The 25,052-nt window shown below is 33.7% G+C and overlaps 1 protein-coding gene and 1 non-coding gene across 4 annotated transcripts in view; both read right to left on the reverse strand.

Moving 5' to 3' along the window:
• Nucleotides 1-25,052, reverse strand: part of Micu1 (mitochondrial calcium uptake 1) — a 178,748-nt gene that overhangs the window by 97,424 nt on the left and 56,272 nt on the right. For 2 of the 3 annotated variants that reach the window (XM_026405809.2, XM_026405811.2), the window contains exons 5-6: nucleotides 22,156-22,199; nucleotides 12,627-12,638 (exon numbers count right to left, since the gene is read on the reverse strand). In XM_026405809.2, coding sequence (XP_026261594.1) covers nucleotides 12,627-12,638; nucleotides 22,156-22,199 — 56 coding nt within the window. The remainder of the gene's footprint in view (nucleotides 1-12,626; nucleotides 12,639-22,155; nucleotides 22,200-25,052) is intronic. The other variant, XM_026405812.2, reaches the window with a different exon arrangement.
• On the reverse strand, nucleotides 10,875-10,979 carry LOC113194668 (U6 spliceosomal RNA). The gene has a single exon (XR_003302324.1). It is a non-coding gene; the product is annotated as a U6 spliceosomal RNA (small nuclear RNA).

The following is a 25,052-nucleotide window of genomic DNA, read 5'->3' on the forward strand; positions in this document are numbered from 1 at the left end:
AGCTTCATATAAATGGAATTACCAGTATATACCTTGGTGTCCAGCTTCTTTGGCTCATCATAGTGTTTAGGAGATTCATCCATAATCAGTACTTCAACTTTATTGCTAAGTAGTATTTTACATTGCTCAGTAACATAATAAAGTAAAAATAAATATATTAGGTATTGCAATAAGTAACTGTGTTGTACAACACAATGTAAAATGCAAATATACATAAATATAAGTTATTTATACCTTACTAACAAACTTTTGGGCTTTTTACAATTTTCAAATATTATGAATTTCCTCAAGATGTTGTACTTTTTTCATCTGCACCACCAATGGAGGAGAGTCCCAGGTGCTCCATATCATTGCTACCATTTTCGATGCCAATCTCTTTAGTAGCAATTTAAACTGATACATAGTGGTATTTCATTATAATTTATTGCATTTTTTCCCAGTGACCAATGTTGTTGAATACTTTTAATTTTGTTTATTGGTGACTGTATTCACCCATTTTTAATTGGTGCATTATTTTACACATAATGATGGTATTCACTGTTACACTTTTGCGCATATATGTGATACATATTTGTCCAATATAATTCACCATTATTTCCCCCACTAGTTCCCTTCTTCTACTCTGATCACCCTTTGATTTTCATGAGATCTGCAAACCCCTTTTTTTCTTTTTTCCTCTCTAACTTCCCTGAGAGGAAACATATGACCCGTAACTTTCTGAGTTTGGCTTATTTCACTTAACATAATATTCGCAAGTTCTATCCACACAGAATGACATAACTTCATTCTTCTTTATGGCTGAATAAAACTCCATTTTGTGTGGGTATCTCACATTTTGTTTATCCATTCATCCATTGATAGACACTTAGGCCAGTTCCATAGTTTGCCTGTTGTGAATTGTGCTGTTATAAACATGGGCATGCATGTATCACTGGAGTATGCTAACTTCAGTTCTTTAGGATAAATACTGTGGAGTGGTATCATAGAGGTGGTTCACTCCTAGTGTTTTTTACAGAAGAGAAACTTCCATACTGATTTCCATAGTGATTGTACTAGTTTACTATCCCACCAAAGGTAAAAGAGTTTATTTTTCTCCACATCCTCTCCAGTATTTATTTTTCTTCGTATTCTTGATGGCTGCCATTCTAACTATAGTGAGATGAAATCTCAGTATATTTTTTTACATTTTCATAAATGTTAATAAAAATGTTTTTAACATTTTTTTCGTATTTTTGGGGGGCATTTGTATTTCTTCTTTTGAAAAGTGCTCATTTATTGTTTTGTTTTAGTTCTTTATGTGTTCTGGATATTAATTCTCTGTCAAAAGAGAGACTAGCAAAGATCTTCTCCCATTCTGTAGATTCTCTCTTCACATTCTCGTTTCCTTTGCTGTGCATAAGCTTTTTAATTTTATGCCATCCATTTGTTAATTTTTGGCACTATTTCCTTAAAACTCAGGAGTCCTACTGAGAAAGTCATTGCCTACACCCAGAGTGTTGATCTTATGTTTCTTTTAGGAGCTGCATAGTTCTGATCTAATTCCTAGGTCTTTGATCCATTTTGACTGTTGCTCAGAATAAGGATCTAGTCTCATCCTTCAACATATGAATAATCAGTTTACTTTGCACCATTTGTTTAAAAGGCTGTCTTTTCTCCAATGACGTTTTATCCTTTTTTAAATTGGGCTGTTTGTCATTTTATTACTAACATGCAGTAGGTCATCATATATTCCAAATATGAGACCTCTGTCAGTATGGCAACCAGATTCCAATACGACTCCAATGAATCCTGTCTCCTGGTATCTACATCCCATCCTCCTACACTGAATCTGGGTTGGTCTGTATGATATGTGACTTCTGAGGCTTGGTCATGATGGTATAAAAGGCACTTTGCTTTGTTTGATGGAAGCCAGCTTTCCACCTGAACACTACCTTCAAACAGGCCTGTGGAAAGGACTACACGGAGAGGACATGAGGCCGTTCATCAACAGTCAGTATTATCTTACTAGACATTAGAGTGAGCCACCTTGGAAATAAATCCTCATTCTCAGTCAAGGTAGGTTACTAATGCCCCAGTCAATATCTAACTCATGAAACAGCCTGAACCAGAACTATCCAGCCAAATTACTCCCTACTTTCTGATTCACAAGAAGCATGAAAAATAAGAAATGACTATTATAATTTAAAGACATTTAGCTATGGATTTATTCATTGTTACTCAACATCAGAAAACAAAGACAAGTATAGATATTAAAAATATTATCTGTCAGTCTATGGCTTGCCATTTGTATTTTGATAATCAGAAGCTTTTAATTTTTATGAAATCTAAATTTATAAAAAATTTTTGATTGTTTTCTGCATACTAAAACAATTTTTGCCAATATTTTCTTTTAGAAATCATATGGTTGTGCACACAGATGCAATTTAGGTTTATGATTAATTTTAAGTGTATTCTGAATATGAGGAGATAAGGGAGAGGTAAGGGTCATTTTTTAAAAAAATGGATATACAGTTGTTTCTCAACCACTTCTTGAGAATCCTTTCCCAGTGAATTATTTGGGCACCTTTGTTAAAAATGAGTTGATTTTTAACAATGACCTGGCTTTACCTCTGAGCTGGGTTTGTGACTCGGGTAGAATGCTCACTTAGCATGCATGAGGCACTGGATTCGATTCTCAACACCACATAAAAATAAAAAAATAAAGGTATTGTGTCCACCTATAAAAAATAAATATTTCTTTTTAAAAAATTGATTGTATAAGTCTAGATTACTCTTTTATGTAATTTTCTGCTGTTAGTAGCTTATTTTCCTTTTGAAGGTCCTCAGATTCCTAGCAGAGTATATACCTTCCAAAGAAAAAATAAACATGGAATCATTTAAATGGCTAAAAAAAGCAACCTGAGAGACTCAACATCATGGTTTAGGCTTATTCATGTCACCAAGAGAATAATTTTAAAGTCTACCAAGATAATAAAAATTCACTAAACAGACCTTGAATAGTACATTGACTGTGAGTAATGAATTACTATCAGAACATTTCTCCATAGGTTTATAACACCTTAGAGTGCTAATTGTTTACACGTGCTTTCTACAGGAAGGCATCCTTGCCATTCCTTCATTAAATAGAACATGCCATGCTTAACACCTTCTGTTCCCTAGAGGAGGGAAGATTTTTGTTTGTGTGGCTTTGTGTGAGACCTCTACTATAATGAATAGAGTGACAGGGAGAAAGAATGACAAAAAGAAGGTTAAACTGCTCTATAAAAAAAAGTCAAAGAAAATATCTGGAAAAAAAATATGGTCTGAAAAAGTAGAGAAAAGGAAAAGGAATATGTGTGTGGATGGGTGTGTTTAGTAGCAGCTCCTTAAAAATGAAAAAGATGCTTAATGCAGATTTAAAAATTACTCATACTTTGTGAGGTGCTATGAATTAGAATCTTGTAATTCTTTAGTAAAGGTTTACATTCTTTTTCTACATTTCTGGAGCTAGGATAGGAGAGAGGGAGAGATGTCATTTGTACATTTTCTCAGGCATCCACTTGTTAAAGAGTGGTTCAGATACATTTAAGATTATATATTTATCAGTCCTAAGAATTTGTAAATGGGTTTAGGAGTATCCAAAACTGCAAAGAAGATTCTAAAATTCCTTAACATGTATTAACCACAGATACCAAAATTATCATAAAACCCTTACATTTGATCTCTCAAATTATTTAAAGTGAAAGGAACATCAAATAAACGTAAAAATTTGGGAGGAAATGAGTTATTAGGTTAATGGTTAGAATGTGTGTCTATGGTTGCTTCTTAAGAGGTCTTTTTCCATTGAAGATCTGAATCCACTATAGGTGATATCTTAAAACCTATTAGCCATGGAACTAATGGGAAGCTATAAAAATTTGGTCATATGAATTTGAAATGAATAACTTTTTTCTCCTTTATTTTTTTTGGTATTTTGATATAATCTTAATTTACAGAAAAGCTAAAAGAATAGTACAGAGTTACCTTAGGTCCTTCACTCAGATTCCCAAATATAAACATTTTATTTCATTTGTTGCTGCTTCTTTTTTAAAAATATTTTTAGTTGTAGATGGACATAATATGTTTATTTTATTTTTGTATGTGATGCTGAGGGTCGAACCCAGTGCCTCACACATGCTAGGCAAGCACTTTACCACTAAGCCACAATCACAGTCCTCATTTGCTTCTTTTAATATTACCACATTTAACATGTGGCAGTTAATTAAGGGTTGCACTGTTTTGCATTTTTACATCCAATGTATGACAAGGTCTGCTTACCAATAGCCTTGCAGACAGTGTGATGTCTCCCTGCTTGGGGAGAGAATATCTCAGGAAGGCCTTAATTTATATTTCTTTTTTTTTTTTTTAGAGAGAGAGAGAAACTTTTTAAATATTTATTTATTTATTTAGTTCTCGGCGGACACAACATCTTTGTTGGTATGTGGTGCTGAGGATCGAACCTGGGTCGCACGCATGCCAGGCGAGCGCGCTACCGCTTGAGCCACATCCCCAGCCCCTATATTTCTTTTTTTGTATTTCTTTTTCGTAGTTGTAGTTGGACACAATAACTTTATTTACTTATATGTGGTGCTGAGGATTGAACCCAGGGCCTTGCACGTGCGAGGCGAGCGCTCTACCGCTGAACCATAACCCCAGCCCTACATTTCTTTTTTAAAAAGATTGTGGCTCAGCAGGAGAGCGCTCAACTAGCATGTGCGGGGCCCTGGGTTCGATCCACAGCATCACATAAAAATAAATACATAAATAAAGGTATTGTGTCCAACTACTACTAAAACTTAAAAAAAAATAGTGCATTGTAATATATATAACTGTGGGGTTTGTTCTGACATATTCATAAATGCATATAACATAATTTGTTCCAGTGAAATGAGTGACTTTTTAAAGCCCCAAAGTATGGCAAAAATGGATTGAAGAAAGGACAGTACCGAAGTGGTTTTGGTTAGTTTTTCTTATTTAAAAGGTCTTATCAATGCCCAATTTTACAAATTAAAAATGTCAGTACAATGCTCCTTTGCTTAATATTTTGAAAAATGTTTAATGTTGGGCTAAATTTTAAGCCATTTCCCCCCTAAACAAACATTACATACTTCAGGTACTAAATGGAGGCATATTCTAAGGAAAGCATAATGTTCCTTATCAGAATGTTAATAATATTCATTTTCTCTCACTGTCTCTGGTAATTATTTATATTTTTGTTATCAATAAACATTTATATTAATATGCAATTTTTACTAATACAACCTAATCTATGGATTTATATTTAATTCACTATTAATAAATTTAATACAACTACAAAATAAAACACTTCAATAAAAATAATTTTGTATATAAAGATCCAAAAAAATAGAATACATTTCAAATAAATTATAAACACATAAGATGTGAGATTAGGTAATATCTTATGGTATTAGTTCAGTTAAAAACATTTTTTTTTTTTTTTGGCAAGGGCCTATGAGAAACTTTTTTCATCTGTAAGTTTCTAATTTAAGATTCTTGTAATATACTCATACACTGCTGGTGGGACTGCAGATTGGTAATGGAGCCACCATTTGTCCCAGTTATCCCACTCCTCAGCATATACCCAAAGGATTTAAAATCAGCATACTACAGTGACATGGCCACATCAATGTTCACAGCAGTTCAATTCCACAAGAGCCAAGCTACTGAGCCAACCTAGGTGCCCTTCAACAGATGAATGGATAAAAGAAAATGTGGTACATTTATACAATGGAATATTACTCAGCCATAAAGAAGAATGAAATTATGGCATTTACAGTTAAATGGATGGAACTGGAGACTATCTTGCTAAGTGAAATAAACCAATCCCAAAAAACCAAAGGCCAAATGTTCTCTCTGATATGTGGACGCTAAGTCATAATAGGTGGTGCAGGAGGAAGGAGTAGAGGTTCACCAGATTGGATGGGGGTGGGGGGAAGAGCAGGGAGATGGGAATGAGAAAAACAGTAGAATGAATTGGACATAACTTTCCTGTGTTCATATATAATACAAAACCAGTGTAACTCCACATCATGTTCAACCACAAGAATGGGAAGTTACACTCCATGGATGTATGATATGTCAAAATACATTCTATTGTTATGCATAACTAAAAAGAACAAGTAAAAAATTTTAAAAAGATTCTTGTAATACTTCAAAATATATGCTGAAAATTATTTAAACAGAACTGGGTATTTTAAAGAGAGATTCTAAGTATAGATAAGTTACAAAGCATTACATTACTTTATGCAGCATAGAAATTACACATGAAATTCTATTCCAATAACCTGAATTTCTGAAATTAAGGATGTGAAAGCAGAATGCAGGTCAATTATCAGAACATCTCTCCTGTTCAATTTAGTGACAAATGTTATTTTATTCTGGAAAAGAAATTATGCAAAATATTTCAAAACAATGAGTTCATCTGACTTATATAAACAAAACATAACTATTTTCTCATTCACTTACAATCTAGTCTTATTCACTTCAAAACCTGAAACATAGCTACAGACATTCAAATTACCATTCTCAAGTAAAGGCAAAAAAATAAATACCCCTCATAAGGCATCTAGCACTGAACTCAGTCATAACATATACTGAATCTCTTTTTAGATAAACAGACTTAGGAGTCAATTTACTATATAGTAAACCATCCTCCATGTCCATGTAAATGCTACATTTCAGTGAGTCTAAAACCTGACTTTACTGCATGACTGTGCTGAAGCACCACAGGTTGATTTCTGATCAACTACATAACTTATAAATCTATGGCTAAAGCTGCAGGTGGCATGAGGGGCCAAATCAAGACTAAAAGAACCGAGTACAGAGAAAGTTTTGGTTAGTTTTTCTTAATTATTGTTCAATTTTGCAAAATGAAAATTCAGTAAAATGTCTGACTTAAATCTTTACTGTTGGGCTAAATTTTAGATCAGTTTTCTCCACGGGTAAACATCACATATACACTTCTAAATGGAGGTTAAAACTGGGATTTCTTGACAAGATTCCAACTTATAAGTATTCCATGTGCTCAAACAATGAATCTAGCTAGTTATGGGGTTGATCAAAATAGGGACAATGATTTTGCCTTCTTGAACTCAACTGGATGAAGCCAAAGAGAAAACTTATATCTAAAATTTAATAATATTTCTTCTAGTTAAGACCCACTTTTCAAGTAATATAAACTTTTTCAATCTAACAGAAGTTAATGGACTATGTTTGCCAAATAAATAAAATTATCTTTGGTATATAGAAAATCTGGTAAAGAACACAGCCTTATTACTACTTGGATTAAGATGACACCCTTTGTGAAGCTGAAATCTTCAGTTTAGCTTAACATTAACATTTATTATAATTATTTTAATATTAACATTTCTCTATATTGCTGAAACACATTTCAAATCCCTCAAGTAATATCTAAGGTTGTACTTCTAAAACAAATCAATGATAATATGCTGCTGCTGGAAAATGCAATTTTGGCATACCATTTCCAAATTACAAAGTAGTATTTCTACCTATTGCTGGGGTTAGCACAGGAAGGGGGGAGAGTGTTAAAAAGAGAAAATTCAGCAATTTTCCCCATGCAATTAATGCTCATACTTCATTATCTTATTTGTGAATATAGATGCCAAAGCCTTGGTAAGATATCAATCTTAAGCAATCATATTACTCCCAAACAAAATTTTGCATAGCTAAAATATGTTTTTCTTCTCCCCCACCCTATACATGAACTTGTAGGAAGGTAGAATTGGGGTATATGTCAGATAAAAATAAAATTAAGATTTTTTAACTGAGTAATTTGTGGTTTCCCCTTCTGACTTAAGACTTTCTTCTAAGCCTTTCAAAGGTATACTGTATTGAGGCAAACATAAATCACTATGCAATAAACTGAGGAAGATGAATGCTTAAGATAGTGTAAACTTCACTCTGCCAGAAAGCAATTCTCTTTTCAGTCCCAATTCTAACCACCTGAGCTCTGAGAACAATTCCAAATATCTATGATAAAATGTTTTATTTCATTAGCTAGGTGGCTTCAGAGAAAATGATAAAAATGAAGATGCTTAAAAAATTAAACAGTGGCAGATGATTTGATTAAAGCAATAATAAAAATTCAAAAAAACCCACTGTAATGATATTAACTTGAGGAAATGACACAACTTTATTGACATGATTTATTTACTATTTATTTATTTACTCTGGTACCGGGGATTGAACCCAGGGGTGCTTAACCACTGAGCTACATCCCCAGTCCTTTTAATTGTTTTTTATTTTAAGGCAAGGGTCTCACTAAGTTGTGTAGGGCCTCACTAAGTTGCTCAGGTTGGCTTTGAATTCACGATCCTCCTGCTTTGGCTTCCTGAGTTGCTGGGATTACAGGCATGTGCCACTGTGCCTGGCTTGAAATGATTTATTTTAATGTTCAGTATCTGATGAGGTATTATCAAAACTCTGGGAGAAAAATCAGCTCTATTTTGTTCTACCATATTATGCCTATGCACTGCATCAAATCAGCTCTAAGTGTGAGAATTCATGTTTCATCACTTGATTGTTTGCTATCTAAATCTAAGAAATTAACTCTGAACTTTAGTCACTCAAATAGATCAGTGCTGAAAAGAACACTCATGAACTTAACAGCACATATCTATAATCCTTTAGTCACAAGGTTATAAAAGGCTTCCCTATCACTTAATATAAAAACAATCTCAAGCATAAGTTTTGAAAACAAATCAATATAGTAATTTCACTTTCTTCCATTTGGAAAATAATATTACAAGAAAAAAATAAAAAAGGTTCACTGAGGATCACTGTTTACACACTTAATTTATACTGTTCTAGCAACTATCATCTCCCAGGAAACTCTTCAATCAAAAATTTTTATATTAATTTTGAAATCAAACATTTATAGGTATCCCTTGAATACCTCTGGCCATTAAAGATACATAAATAATTTAAGAATTATACTTTTCAGATTCTGTGCCAGGCACTATGCTAACAACTTTTACACCTGAATTCTCTTAAGTCCTCATTGTAACTCTATGAGGTAAGTGATCCTATTATCTGCATGTCACTTTTAGAAAAGTTAAATAAGTAGCTCAAGTGACAATGTTATATAGAAGTAAGATAGTCCATGGTTTGACTCCATAGCCCATGCCATGAACCACTGAATGTTACCTTATATCAACCCCAAAGGACAACACAGGGTACCTGTACTGTTTTCAACTTCTAAAAATATTAATAAGGACTAATTATTTTGAAGCAAAACAGTTCACTTGTAAAACTTAAACCTTGGGGCATAACTTTTATCTGCTAACTTTAAGAGGAAAGCCTGAGCCAATGATTATTAGGCATATAATTTTTTTTTAGGTCTTCACTTATTTAAATGCATATTTTAATCATTTTTGAAATGTACACCACTTCAAGAATATAATGGTCATTTATACTCAACATATATTAATCTGTAAATGTAAAAACTTTTTATTCAAGTTTAGAACTTCTGAAAATGCATCATGCCAAAGACAAATTTACAAAGCAAGAACTCTCCTCACATATTCTCAACAACTAAAGACAACAAATATTTACACTAAGTTGAAAACCTGTTACCGAAAGAGCAGCCACTTGTTCAGAGCAGTTTTCAGAGAAACTTATTTGTGTAATTGTAAAACAATACTAGTGTTTGTGTTAAAGTAATATGAAAAAGCAAGCTGGTCTGGAATAAAGTTCTATTTTGTCAAAGTGAATTTCAAGTCTTGTTTTATGATGAAAAAGCTAAACACAAAGGTGTCTGAAATGTAATGGTTAGTCATGTTATGCTTGCAAATCAACAATGATAAACCAAATGGGTTCAGTTGATCTCAAACTCAAACATAACATAATCTAAAATAAAAACGTACTTAAAGACATCTTAATAGGAGTCTAACAACCAAGAAATGACCTCCTCTTTTGGAGTACTTAATACATTATTATCTCTTTTGTCAACTTGAATAATCAAATACATGGTGGAACTTGAGAGACTGGAAAGAGACATGGATGCTCCTCACAGCATACAGTAAGTATCTGAAACCATTAATAAGCTGCATCTGAAGAACAGCAATCTATGCTATCAAGCCTTTGATTCTGGCCTTTCCACAGGCAATAGAAACTTGGCATGCAAAGAACAAATCTCTGCAAAGAAGCAAGCAAGAAAGGCCTCTTCTATAAGGTTCATTGGCCTTCGGGAGGTTAAACAATTCATACTAGTGTCATCAGAATGAATGATATTTTCAGAACCCCATACAGATAAACAATTCCCTCAGTATTCTAAAAAAAATTATTCACAAGATACCCTTAAGAATACAGTAGAATTTGATTTTTTAAAAATATCTCTAACTTTATCAAAGTGTGTGTGTGTGTGTGTGTGTGTGTGTGTGTGTGTTTGTTTTATGGTACTGGAGATTGAACCCTCAGATACTCTACTACTGAGCTACATCCCAGCCTTTTTCACTTTTAGACAGGTTCTTGCTAAGTTGCTGAGGCTGGTCTCAAACTTGAAATCCTCCTGCCTCAGCCTGAGATTACATGCATATGCCACCACACCCAGGATTCTATATATTGCTTTCTTTACTTTCTTTCTTTTTTGAGGTAAAGTCTCACTATACTGCAGACTGGTCCAGAACTTGTGGGCTCAAGTGATCCTTCTGCTTCAACCTCCCAAGTAGGTGGGACTATAGGTGCTAAGGATCAAACTCAGGTCCTTACACATGCTAGGCAAATGCCCAACCACTGAGCAATATTTCCAGCCCCTTTAGTTACTTTTTATCAAATGACTATAAAAACTGTAACAGGTGTAGGAAAAGATTAATGATCAAAAATATAAATGCTTCATGAATGTGTGTCTTCCTTGAACAGGAACTATGTTAATCTTCTCTGTCTGGTTCTAATTTTAGTATATGTGCTACTGAAGTGAGCACCATAAAACCTGATTTTCAATCATTCATCAACTTCAAGAATATTATCTTCGATAGTGAAAGCTTAAAAAAGACTAGTGCTTTGTCATCTATGGTGGTTGATTCCAGACTTTCAAGCACTTAATAATTACTATCTCTCTTCTCTATTCCTCTGTAGTATGAATCTACTCTGAGGAAAGTCATTTTAAATCTTTCAGTCTTAATCCATACAATTACTAAGGAAAAGTGAGTTTTTAAAAGCTGACTTCTACAAACAATCCTACCATAATTAGAGAGTTGGAAGTGGCTATCCTCAAATGACAGGTGTTAGCATCTCATGTGATTTAACTCTCCTTAGCACTCAGTATAATGTTTAAAACATAGTATTCTAAAATAGACTCCACAGGATTAGAAACATTGATAATGAAATCAATAAATTATTTTGACATAATTTTAAAGCATTTGGTAGTTTATTTCAGAATACAGTTAAAAGCAAAGGTATTTAGGAAGATAATCTATTGCACGAGTAACAGGATGACTTGTTTGGGGACTTGGCATGAGAAGTACTAAGAATAGAGCGCTGAAAAAGCTTACTATAAAAAGAAAAAGCACCCAGTTGTCTTAATTAGTTATATCATTATTTTAAGCCCAAAAGAGATTTATAATTCAATTTATGTTTTAAAACTGCTAACCAGCCAGGTACAGTGACACATTCCTGTAATCCCAGTGGCTCCGGAGGCTGAGACAGGAGGATCACAAGTTCAAAGCCAGTCTCAGTAATTTGGCGAGACCCTAAGCAACTAAGCCAGACCCTGTCTCAAAATAAAAAAATAAAAAACAGGTCAGGGGTGTGGCTCAGTAGTTAAGCACCCTTGGTTGGGTTCAATCCCTGGTTCCAAAAAATAAAAATTTAAAATATTTTTTAAAAAGACTGCCAAACAACAAAAACACAAGGGTAATTTCCTTAATAAATAAACCTTAATAATTTGCAAACTACAATTAAAGAGACCAAGCCTCTGAAGATCAATTTAAAAAGAATTTGTTTGTAGTATCTTTGACAGTCTCCTTTGCCAGGCTATAAATATATATTTTTTCTATGGTTTTCTCCATATGTTTGACGGCTTTTCCAAGTTAAAGTCTTTGATTAGCTCAAAAGAACAAAATAATTAAGTATTTCTAAATAGTCCATGTGTTTCCTCTTAAGTCACTTAATTGAGCAAAGTGCAACTAAGCAACTGCTTATCTACATTTACTATGTAAGAAATTTCTAAAGGAAAAAAACCACTATCAATTTTTAACTTGTTACTATTGTTTTTCATTGCTATTACATTTCAGGTAGGAATAAGACATCACCAATAAGACTATGTAAATACTCCAATTAATGAATTTCTCAAACAATATAGTTACTAAAAGTAATATTTCTTGGCCTTTTGTATAGCAAACTTGTGTAACAAGTCTTTCCTTTAAATTATGCTGGTTACTATATTCTCAAGGACTTGTGTAGCATTTGAATTATCACATTAAAGTATGTTATTTTAAAGTGACAGGAACTGAATCATTCTGAAAAGAGCAGGGGAAGGACATGGGCATGCACTGAACCTTTGTCTCTGAAGCATTACTATGGATTCTGGAGCAGTAATTAAATTAAAGCACATGCTGCTGAGTCAGTACCTGCCAGAAATCCTGATCAGAAGATGAGAAAAAGAAAAAAAAAAAAACATTGTTTGATTATATGAATAAATACTCCCAAATCTATCTATCTACCTATATATATATATATCTCACAAATAATAACACATAAAGGAACAATTAAAGCCTGTACAAATACCACTGAACACCTGGAAATAAAAAAATGAGGAAAACAAAAATGTTTTAGATATGACTCATTAGGCATAATAAAACAAACTACCATAACAATGCAATTCCTAATCTTCCTAACAAGATGTATTGTGGTAGAAAAACTTCCCGTTTCTATAAAAGGAACTCTAAGTTTCCTATAAGGTGTCTCACATCTCATGGATGTTAGTATATTTTTCACCTCATAATAAATTGATTGTTTTGCCACCCATATAAACCAAATTTGAATGAGTTCAGAATGACTACTTATAAACAGGTATCCTCCAAAATTATGATGCCCTAAATGAAGTACTAGCCACACAGGTAAAAAAGACCAGTCATCATGGCTGGCATTTGAGGGAACAGTTTAGGTTTTAAAGAATTTTTTCAATAAATAATTTCACTGGTTGTAAAATAAAATTTGACCTGAACTTACCATCATTTTCAAACCAAGTTTAGTAGTGTTATAAAAGTTCTGGACAAAAAAATAGATGCTTTTAGCAATTAACAAGTCAACAGCTGGTATTGATGTGACAGAGGCTCAAAGGATTTTACAACATGGGAGTGAGATAAATTGCTGTGAACACAGGACAGCTCAGATACAAGAAATCAAACCAGAGGTCTCTCTTTGGTTAATGGACCAGGCAAATTTAACCCAGGCAAATCACTCACTACCAACATGGCACAGAGAGATTTTTATAGCTGATTGAAATTGGAAGGAAAAAAACATGAAGAGAACAACTGTGCATAGGGTAAGATGTAGCATTTTTTTTTTTTAAAGAGAGAATGAGAGAGGAGAGAGAGAGAGAATTTTTTAATATTTATTTTTTAGTTCTCGGCGGACACAACATCTTTGTTGGTATGTGGTGCTGAGGATCGAACCCGGGCCGCACGCATGCCAGGTGAGCGCGCTACCGCTTGAGCTACATCCCCAGCCCAAGATGTAGCATTTCATATACACTAAGAAAGAAGATAATTCACATGTTAGCAGATAATTCCTTCCATAAATTGAGTAAAGGGCTCAAAGTCATGCAAAACAGCTACAATCTGTAGAGCCAGATGCTTTACCTAGTGTTCCAATTTTATAGAGTGTAACTGACACTCAGAGGTTAACAGGTCTCTTGCCCAAAATTACCCATCAATTATGCAGTAAAGCCCATATTTGAATGAATATATGATTATCTCAAGTCCACACTCTTTTCATACGGCTCTATTACACAACAAGTACACCAATGCATGAAGTTATATTTTTCACACTCAATTCAGCATGCTTTATAAAATCTAATAATCATTCACATATGGCTTTCAAATACTGAGTGCTCAAAATGAAATGCCTTGGAAAATATTCCAGACACCAAAGCTAGATTTTAGGGTTACTGTGTGGAAAAAAGAACTAAAGTTGCTAATTCGTCAGAAGGGAGAAAACTGAGAAAATGTTTTGAAAGTAATTTAAAGAACTGGATGAGAAAGAAAATGGGAAAATCTGTGACTAAAAGCAAAACATAAAATTCCAGCAGGTGTGAAGAATTAACTTTTTTCTGATGGGGAAGTGAACCCGGGACCTCAGTGCTAAGCATGAGCTCTACTACTGAGTTATACTCCCAGCTCAAAGAACTTCCTGAAACGTTGAGTCAGACTTGAGTTCACTATAGCAATCTCATTACATATTAATTTTTGCTTCCATGTAGACTGACTATAATGAACAGCCTCATGTTTAATGTACTTGAAAGAGTAAATATGTGGTTTTGTTTACAACAGCAACATTACTTTTTCTATTTGTCTGATTATAATCAGCAGAGATTCAATTTTTCAAATATAGATGGCATTGCTCACTTTAAGAGTGATGGCATTGGAGCTTGTTCAACCATGAGCTCCCCATCATGATATAGTGCCTAGACACCCACCTGAAAGCAATGAGCCAACAGACTGAAATCTCCAAAATTGTGAACCAAAATAAATATTCTTCTTCTCAAAAAAAAAAAAAAGAGTTATGGCATTATGCTATAGCTCAGTGGTAGAGTGCTTGCCTAACATGCTCGAATCCCCAGCACTACCAAATGAAGAAACAAAATAAGCGATGGCTTCAATTAAAATAGACACAGCACTTTTCAAAATAGCATTGAGACTCATGCTATGTGAAAAAATAATAGAACAAATAACAGAATTTGACATTCTTATCCCCAAATTTAGGTATTAAAATTTGTATATCTCTTCTTTCTTTAAAATTATGTTATGCTTTTCATTTATTATGGGTTTCCATCTATACTTTATCAAGATAAACAGAAAAAGACTGGGAGATGGGTGTGGTGGTACACACCTATACTCCCAGCTACACAGGAGGCTGAGGCAGGACAATCACTTGAGCACAGAAGGTTCAGAACAGTCTAGGCAACACAGCAAAACTCCATCTCCGAAATTTTTTTTATGAAAATTAAAATAAAAACAGACAATTTCAGGGGCTGGGGTTGTGGTTCTGTAGTGAGGCACTGGGTTCGATCCTCAGAACCACATAAAAAAAATAAACAAAATAAGGTATTGTGTCCATCTATAACTAAAAAAATAAAAATAAAAAAATAAAAAAAACAAGACAATTTCAACAACTCTTACCGAAAACAAAGCAAAATTATCAAAGGTTTCTTGTTTTTGTTTTGCTTTTTAGTGAACAGCATCATGTAAGGCAGTAAAATATAATAACTACTTAACATAAGAAAATGTTTGGATTTACAAGTAGGTCATAAAGAAAAACAGCTTAGATATATGAAGAGAGGGTAGACTCTGGAGCCAGGCTTCTCCTATTATTTTTTTCATATTATTATTATTGGCATTAATTCCCTTCTGTGGTAAATATACTCAAGCATTTTCCATTTAGAGAGTTCACTTGAAGCTGGAAAAATAAATCACTGACAATCAATGAATTAATTCATTATTGGGGGACTGAATAACTGATTGGTTGATACTGGGTATTGAATGGAGGGGCACTCTATCACTGAGCTACAATACAAGGCTGGCCTCAAACTCATGATCCTTCTATCTCAGGCTCCCTAATTACTGGGAGTACAGGCATGTGTCAACTGTACCCAGCTATTGGGGGCTTTTAAAAAGTACTAAATCACGATGGGCTGGGGCTGTAGCTCAGTGGCAGAGCACTTGCCTAGCATGCGTGAGGCACTGGGTTTGACCCTCAGCACCACATAAAAATATAAACAAATAAAATAAAGCCCTGCTGTCCATACACAACTACAAAAAATTTTTTTAAAAGTGCTAAATCATCACCTCCCAAATAACATGTGAATATGAAATATTTGTGAGTAACTTCTGGCTTCAAGGAACTGAATATTTGTATAATCTCTTAGAACCTGCTATACATATTTTTTAAAGCAAGAATTTCATTTTTGTTAGAAAAAAAAGAACATAAGTGATATACCCTGCTTTAAAGATAAAATTGACAGGGCAAATGAAAACATGGATCACAAGCAAAAACAATAAACTTCTACCTACATAATCATATTTAGCAACAGAAAAACTTGAATAAACATATTAATTCAACCAGAATTTGTATTTGTCTGGTTTCAAGTCTCTCAAAGGTGGGAAAAAAAGATGGGGGGAGGGGAGAAAATGGCTACTTAACAATGCAGAATTACCTATCTTATTTACATATAAACTACACCTAAATCTGACCAGAGTAGTTCAATTAAATATGGAGATTCATCTGCCCCATAAGACTTTCAGTTCCCACATCTGCTCACTTACATTTCCTGGATCTTTGATGCACTTCACTCTTAGAAGAAATCCTTTAATAACATACATTTCAAGGAGAAATACAATATATGACCTTATTCCAGAGTCTTAGTTTATCTGTGATATTAATAATCACAGCTCAAACAAAGCACTAACAGTATTATATTATGGGAAAAATATGCTCATATTTTCCTTAAAGGAACCAAAAATTTATCCCCAAAGGAATATTTCAAAGTTCATTTATCAATATTTTATAAAGAACTTTTAGAGTTGGGGGATGAAATTTGTGATAGAGATGCTTAGCATGCCCGAGGACCTCGGTTCAATCCCCAGACCAAACCAGAAAGAAAGAAATATATGATGGAATGATAATAATGGACAATTAGTTTCAATGGACAATTTGTTGTAAAAACACTTAAAATAGAATGTGAACTTCATAGTTTTTAGAAGACATAAGATGATGTCTCTGAATTGGTAATGTTTAAGAAACAACTTTATCTGAAAGTTTTCTACTGAGATTTTTAAAGAAAATATGGTGATGTTTGATTTGGATTAAGTTGCTATACAGAAAATACAAAATATAGTTTCTATATTTAGTTTGATGAATGAAAAAGTAGTAGGAGAAAATGGGAAAATGAAGGATATAAACCACTTGAAATAAGCCATATCAATAAAAGACAGCAACTAAATGATTAAACGAAATAAATATTTGAAAATAATGTAAAATTTTTGCTCTACTTAGAAATAATTGCTTTATTTTACAGGTCAATTATTAAACATTAAAAAAGTAAACGAAGAAAAAATATAGTTTTCATTAAAAAACTAATCTAAAGTACATGAAATAATTGTATAACAAATTGTATGTGGAATATGTGGAATTTAAAAAATTCATGATATATTACATTAAACCAAAAGCCAGACTTATTTTTCATTATAATCTTAATAACAGCATTAATAAGCAGCTGTTTATAATGATTTTCAGGACCAGAAGTGTAGCTCAGTGGTACAGTACTTGTCTAGGATGTGGGAGGTCCTGGGTTCAATCCCCAGTGCTGGAAAAAAAAATTACTATAATGATTTTCAAATATGACCTAAGAAAAAAAATCTAGACTCTCTCAAGCTTTGAAGTTTTAAAAATGTTTAAACCTAGTGTAAATATTTAAAAAAAAAAACAGTACCATTAGGTGTCAAAACATTCTTAAAAACAATGATACCTATAGCTGTTATTCTTCAGACAAGGCCTATGTTAGAAAGTTCTAAAATGCAATAGATGATTTAATTGCCAGTGACAATGTAGGCCTTTCTTTTTTTTACAAAGGAAATTGCTAGTATCCTGAGAGTAAAGAATTAGTGTTCATTAACATAAGATAGTAATGAGCTCTGGAAGATTCTCATCTAAGGAGAAGAAGGGAAAGACATTTGCTCATTTCAAAATCAAAATAAGTCTAAAAGGAAATTCCTCCAAGGCATTTAGCTTTCTAACTACGTACGTTTCTGGCCACAATGCACAAAATTTACTATAATTACCACATAAACCTGGCATTTTCAGGAGGAACTTGTTGTAGGATGCATATACTCTAGAAAGTGCTATTTAAGAATTAATATTTTCTGGGATTTGGAATGTAGCTCAGTTGGTACAGTGTTTGCCTTGCATGCACAAGGCCCTGGGTTTGATCTCCAGCACCACACCCCCCGCCCCCACACACACTAATATTTTCTAATGGAGAGAACAAAAAAGGTCATGCATGATCAATAGCTGAATTCAAGTGTTGACCTTAATCATAACCATCCAGTAAAGGACTTCATACATAACAAAAGCCCTGGAAAAACTTTTAAAACTGATCAAATGCTAAATCAATTTTGTACTTATCATTATATACTTCAAAATAGGATAGAAACTACTTTCTTAAATTTCATATGAAATAAAAAATAATTTGTAAAGACATAAATCAGAAGTACATTCAATAAAAATCCATTCAAGAAGCCTACCATTTACTCTGAAACACTGCCTCAAGAACGTGTTTGGTGGAGGGGCTAGGGCTCTAACTCAGTGGCTTGCCTAGCATGTGTGAGGCACTGGGCTCCATTCTCAGCACCACATAAAAATAAGCAAATAAAATAAAGGCATTAAAAAAAAAAGAACGTGTTTGCTGGGCATTAATAAAGGAATTTAATGAATAACCTGGCAAGAGATTCAACATACATATCGTAAGGTGGTTGAATGGGAACTCTGGATTGTTCACTGACTGTTAGGCAATGAGTGAGCTGGATTAGGGCCACTGGCTGAATTCTACACCTCCAAATTTGAGTCTCCCATTTCTCTTTTTTCATTCAGAACCTATTATTCTGATACTATAAGGACAACTTTCAATGCCTGTCTTTCATACAAAGCATACTTTCAAACGGATATTCCTAAATCTTGCCTGTTTTACTTCAATTTCAAAATTTTATGCTTTAGTGAACAAATAAACATTTTCAACTAGAACCTGTAAAGTCCGCCTTCCAAATGCAGAAGCACTACCATTTTGTTTCCACAACAAGGTAGTACTCAAATACTTTTAATGCTTTATTACATTTTATTCTTGCAATTTTATTTTAAAAAGTGGAAATTATAAAATGTTAATGGTAAAAAAAGTAGAGTTTGAAAAACTCTACTTTTGAAAAAACATGAAGCTCATCAGTCATGCCAAAAGCTGCAAATTTTTAACATCAAGTGAATTAAGTGTTTACTGGGCCCACAGGAAAAAATTAAAGAACACATGAGGGGCTGGGGTGGTGGCTCAGCGGTAGGACGCTCACCTAGCACATAAGTTCAATTCTTAGCACCACATAAAAATAAATAAAGGTACTGTGCTCAACTACAAATATATATATATATATACTTATATATATATATATATGAACACATATAAAACATGAGTTATCATTAAAGGTTTTATATTTGGGAAATCTCCAGGAATGAAAATTCCCCTAACAGCCTGTCAATCTGCTGTTTAACTTATACACATTCAACTTCTTTACATATATTCAGGTTTATACATGTATAAAAATAAAAATAAAAGAATAAAAAATTGTCATGCTACTCTGGATTCCTTCAGTGACTAAAATAGTTATTTGTTAAATTGACTTTGTTATATTATTGACTTAACGAGTCATGCGTCCAAGCAACATGATAGAAGAGTTGATTTTTTGCAAGTTAACCACCATTTATTGGTAGCCTCCTATGTGCCAGGCCTATGCTGAACTCCGAAGGACACAAAGACAGGGAAAACAGGGACGTGACCTGCTGGAGACTCTGAAATTAGATCCTGACATCAGTGTCTGCAGTAACCTCTCACATGAATATGGTACTTTACGGGACACAAAGCAGAAGGATCAAGAATCAAAGAAAAGATGTGGCTGTCCCTAAGGACAGCCATGACTCAACCTAGGTCTCCTAGTATCTAGTTCAGTACCCTTTCTTTTTGATCATTCTTTAAGAATATGTGACTTTAACTCATTAAGTCCTAAGTTTTCAATTCTGTGAATATTACAATGAAACTGACAAAAGTATATTAAAATAGGTTGGAAATCATAATCCAGAGCTTACGTGTATTTTAATGAATATTATAATTATTAAATTATAACTATGTCATAGTTTTATACTACATTTATGTTTTTATAGATGTCCCATATCTGGGACAATGGAACAAAATAGGATTAAAAAAAAAGATACCACAGACGGAGGTATTTAGGCACTGTGCCAACTCAATGGGAAAGACACTTTTCAGTTAGGTAGCCTTAGTTAAAATTTCTCATATCTTAATAGCCACTTATTCTTTGCACTTGTGAAAAAGAGCTAAACATCTATGCTTCCCTACCAAGGTACAGAGTTTTACATTAAAGATAAAATAACTGGCACATCCCCGAAAAATTAGTTTTTACTAAGATTGAGTCCACCCATCTAGACCCTCTTTTGTGATCCTGCCTTTTCCATCCATTTCATGATTTTCCTTCTCAATTCTTTCCTTTTACGATTTGTAAAGCCACTCCCGGCTCTTCTTTTTTTCTCAAATTCTTTCTTCCACCTTACTAAAAGCGACAGATTACTTTTTTTTATGACACTGGGCTGTGTTTTCTTTTTCTCTTGGGGAAATTTATCCTGAAAGGGAAAAACATGTTTGACTACTTCATGAGATAATAAAATTAAATCTTTTATTTTCTATACCTAAGAATGATGTCAAATATAATTTATTCAGATATAAAATAAAAAATTGAAAGTAAATATAAGCAAACATGCACATTTGGAATATTATTCATAATTTTTAGAAAAGCACTATAAGGACCTTCACAATTTTATAGCTAGAATAACTGTTATATACTATCATAAAGGTTAAGGAAGGTCAAATTAGAAATAAAAATACAAATATAACATTGGGGGGCTAAATATTTATGTGTCTATTGGGGATTAAAACCAGGGGTACTCTAACACTAAGCTATACCCCAACCCTTTTTATGTATTTATTTTTTATTTCAAGACAAGGTCTTGTGAAATTGCCAAGGCTAGCATTGAACTTGCAAGCCCCTGCCCTACCTCCAGCTTCCAGAGTAGCTAAGATTATGGGCATGCATCATGTGCCTGGCTAACAATGGCATTTTTTTTTTTGATGCCCATCCTTTTGCCCCCAAGTCCCAGAGACTGTTTCACCCCAGCAGAAGGAACATACCTGAAGTCACATGTATGATCTCTGACCTCCTTATAACTGCACTTCAACTCTAACCCACCCAAGTGGAGTGTCTGGAAATGAATTCCTTTTGAAACTGTTTTTGCTCACTAGTTCCTAAAAAGACTTCCTGCATTCTCAGGGGTATAGCACTCCAATTAGAAGATGGCTGGCCTATGTCCTAGCTCTGCATCTCAGACAGACATTCTGTCTAGTATATTTTGATTGGTACCCAGGGTGAATGCCAGGATGAATGGATGTTTGTGGAGCAAAAAGGGATTAGGAAGGGGCCCTCCTGAAAGAAAACTTTTCCAGTGGTGGGTAGGGATGGACTGAGAGGTGAGGAGAGGAAACCAGAAAAGCTGAATGGCTATGGAAAACTGCTGAAGCACTGGAGCTCTCAGAACCTGACTTCTGATCTTGCAGGTGGTTGGTCTCCTTTGCTGGCAACCCCATCTCCAGTGTATCAGCTTCCTCCCTTGCTCACAGGCAGCAGCTATTATGTAATCCAGATTGTTTCTCCATTGTCACATACATACACTTGTACATAAATTAATGATGAAGCTATGATCTGAGAAATGCATCATTAAGTGATTTCATCACTGTATGAATACCATTCTGTGGAGTTGCTTATTAATGCTTATAATGACTACTGAGTTAATATTCAAAAGTTAACAAACACTGAATTAGCTCTTAATAAGAGTAGACAACCTGTGAAGAGTCACCTCACATAGAAAAATATAATAGAACCTTCTGTTTGATTCTTTCTGTAGAAGCATTTGAAGGCACAGACCTGCTAACTTAAACATGCTTTCTGTAAAATAACCAGGTATTCAGGGATCTCTCACACGTGATTCTAGAGGAACTTGAAAGTCTTCTTAGTAAACAACAGGATACACATCAAAGTGTCACAATTTGCTCACCTTTCCATCAAAGCGTTTTATTATATACTGATCCAGGCCCAAGTCTGAAAAAGAGAAAAAAAAATGAGCTACTGATTTTAACTCAACTGAAACATATAAAAGAACAAATCTCAGTTTTGTTTCCAGGTACTCAATTAAATGTACTAGACAATTTAGCTACAACATTTATTCAAAGGCCATGAGAATGAATATTCTGTCCCACTTTCAGATTCAAAGTTTTTAAGTCCTAAAAGATACCAACCTTTTATTTTACATATCAGAAAAGTGAGACTGACAGGGTACAAGCTGCATGTGCAAACTTATTTAACAACAGAGTCAAATTAGGACTCCTGACTACTCCTGGGGGGGGTGCTCTTTCTATTAATTATATTACCTATAATTAAGGTGAAGGACAATATTTAAACAGAATGCATAATATTATTTTTGTATCAATTTAAAGAAAAGAGTTCAATACCAAAAGAACTTTTGCAACAAAGCTCAACAGACCATCTTAATATATCATCTTAATATAGGGAGTCAGGGGGAATAGAGAATACCTAGGTTTGAATTCTGAGCACTGTGAAAGACATAAGTACATACATTGTGTTTGACTGACAGGGATGTTTTTGTCTCTGCATAATGTTTTATTCCCCATACTTGATACAATATTTGATCAATAGACTACAAAAGAATGTATGAATAACATACAATTCTTTCTTTGAAGAGTTCCAATTGTGAGAAAGACATATGGGTATGATAATTAACATTATAAGGGAGCATACAATTAGTTCAATAAAAGGGTACTTTGTAGGAGTTCTGAAAGTAATCAGTTCCCAACTATATTTTTTTTGTATAATTACTTAATTCTTTTCTTTCATGTCTTACCATACTCATGCTAGTTTAGACAGGAATATACTGTCCACAGTGTTATAACCAATTACCACTGCTCCCAGAAAATTTTTGCATTTCTCCTTCCACAAATGTTGTTACACATTCTCCTTACAAGAAATGTGTTTCATCTTCTAGAAGCCTGCCCTGAACAAAATGAATCACTGATTATAAAAGAAACAGATAATTTAGGAAACAGAAAGAAATTTTAAAACAATTCTAATTCAAAACTTCACAAATATCCAAGAAAATATTAGTCAAAAAGAATAAGCTTCTGTTATAAAACAAACAAGAAAGAGTTATAGACAATTAAAATTCTGCCTATCTCCCCCTATTTTTCAATACACTGTCAAAAGAGAAGATAAGGTAACTTCCCAGACTACTGACAAAAAGATAGCAGGATGGAAAGCAGAAAATATATGACAAAGTCATATCCTACAGGACCTACAAACAGAAAAAATATCCAAAAAATATTAGCAGAAACTCTCTCAAAACTGGAGAGACACAAACTAATACTTTACCAAGGGTTCTAAACAGGATGAACAAAAATCTATCTACATTCAGTGTATGCTTGTGAAATCTTAGAATAGTGAGGATAACTCTGTGAGCCAGGCATGATGGTGCATGCCTATAATATCAGTGGCTCAGGAGGCTAAGGCAGGAGGATCATAAGTTTGAGGCCAGCCTCAGCAACTTAGTGAGCCCTATGCAGTAAGACTTGTCTTGAAATAAAAAATAAAAAGGGCTGGCAATGTAGCTCGATGGTAGAGCATCCCTGGGCTAAATCCTCAGTACTACCCCACTCCACCCCCTGCCAAAAGAAAGAGAAACTCTTAACAGATTTCCAGGAAATGAAACTTCCTAGATACTTTTAAAATAAATAAGTATTAGGCTAGAATCAGATGTCTCATGAGTAAAACGGGATTCATCATAAAGGCTAATAATGCTTACTAACTGGAGCAGCACTGTCCAACAGAAACATAATATTAATAACAAATATAAGTGTATTTTAAGTTTTTCTAACAGCTATTTTTAAAAAGATGTTAAAAGAGAGGGGTGTGATAGCACATCCCTGTAATCTCAACTTCTTGGGAAGCTAAGGCAGGAGGACTGGATGTTTGGGGCCAGCTTGGGCAAATTGTGGAGACACTGTCTCAAAATAAAATTTTAAAAGGGCTGGGGGTGTAGCTCAGTGGTAGAGCACTTGTCTAGCATGTGAGATTTACCAAACAATGTAGTAATTCTAAATAAGATGCACCTAATAAGAAAGTTTCAAAAAACTGATGGAATCAAAAGGATATGTACACAAATTCACAATTTAAGTCAGAAATTTACAGTCTTCTCTCAACAATTCATAGAGAAGAAAACTGACACTCAGTAAAGTTATACAAGGGAGAAAGCAGAAGTGGTTGCCTGAGACCTGGAGAGCAGGGAAGAGAGGAAAAGAAGAATTGCAAATGGGAATGAAGAAGAGGATCATACAGTACTTTTTCCCATTCACAAATAGGGAAAATGTTCATTATATTGATTGTGGTGATGGTTTCACTAGTATGTATATGTGACTAATATATAAAAACTCATCAAACACTTTGTAAATATGTGATGTTTATTTTATGTTAATCATAACTCAATAGAGCAGTTAAAAAAAGATAGAATAAACCATCAAGGAAAAGATGGATACACTTGAAAGTATTAATACTAACAACTTTTGTAATTAAAAATTACCATAAACAAAATAATAAAGTCTCAGAATAAAATATATCTGCAATGCATATAACAGATTTCAATAAAGAATATATAAAGTATTTTTACTAATCAAAAAGAAAATCAAATAGAAAAATCAAATAGAGAATACAAACAGGCAATTCATGGGAATGATAATGTAAGTGGTCAATAACATGCAGAAATAATAAGCCCTACTTGCTTTTATGACAAAGGTCATGAAAATTATGATGGTTGATGATGAAAATTATGATGGTTATATACTTTTAGTTAATACTATTTACCCATACACTTAAAAATGATTAAAA

Source organism: Urocitellus parryii, chromosome 5 (assembly GCF_045843805.1).
Source record: "Urocitellus parryii isolate mUroPar1 chromosome 5, mUroPar1.hap1, whole genome shotgun sequence".
Taxonomy (NCBI): Eukaryota; Metazoa; Chordata; class Mammalia; order Rodentia; family Sciuridae; genus Urocitellus; species Urocitellus parryii.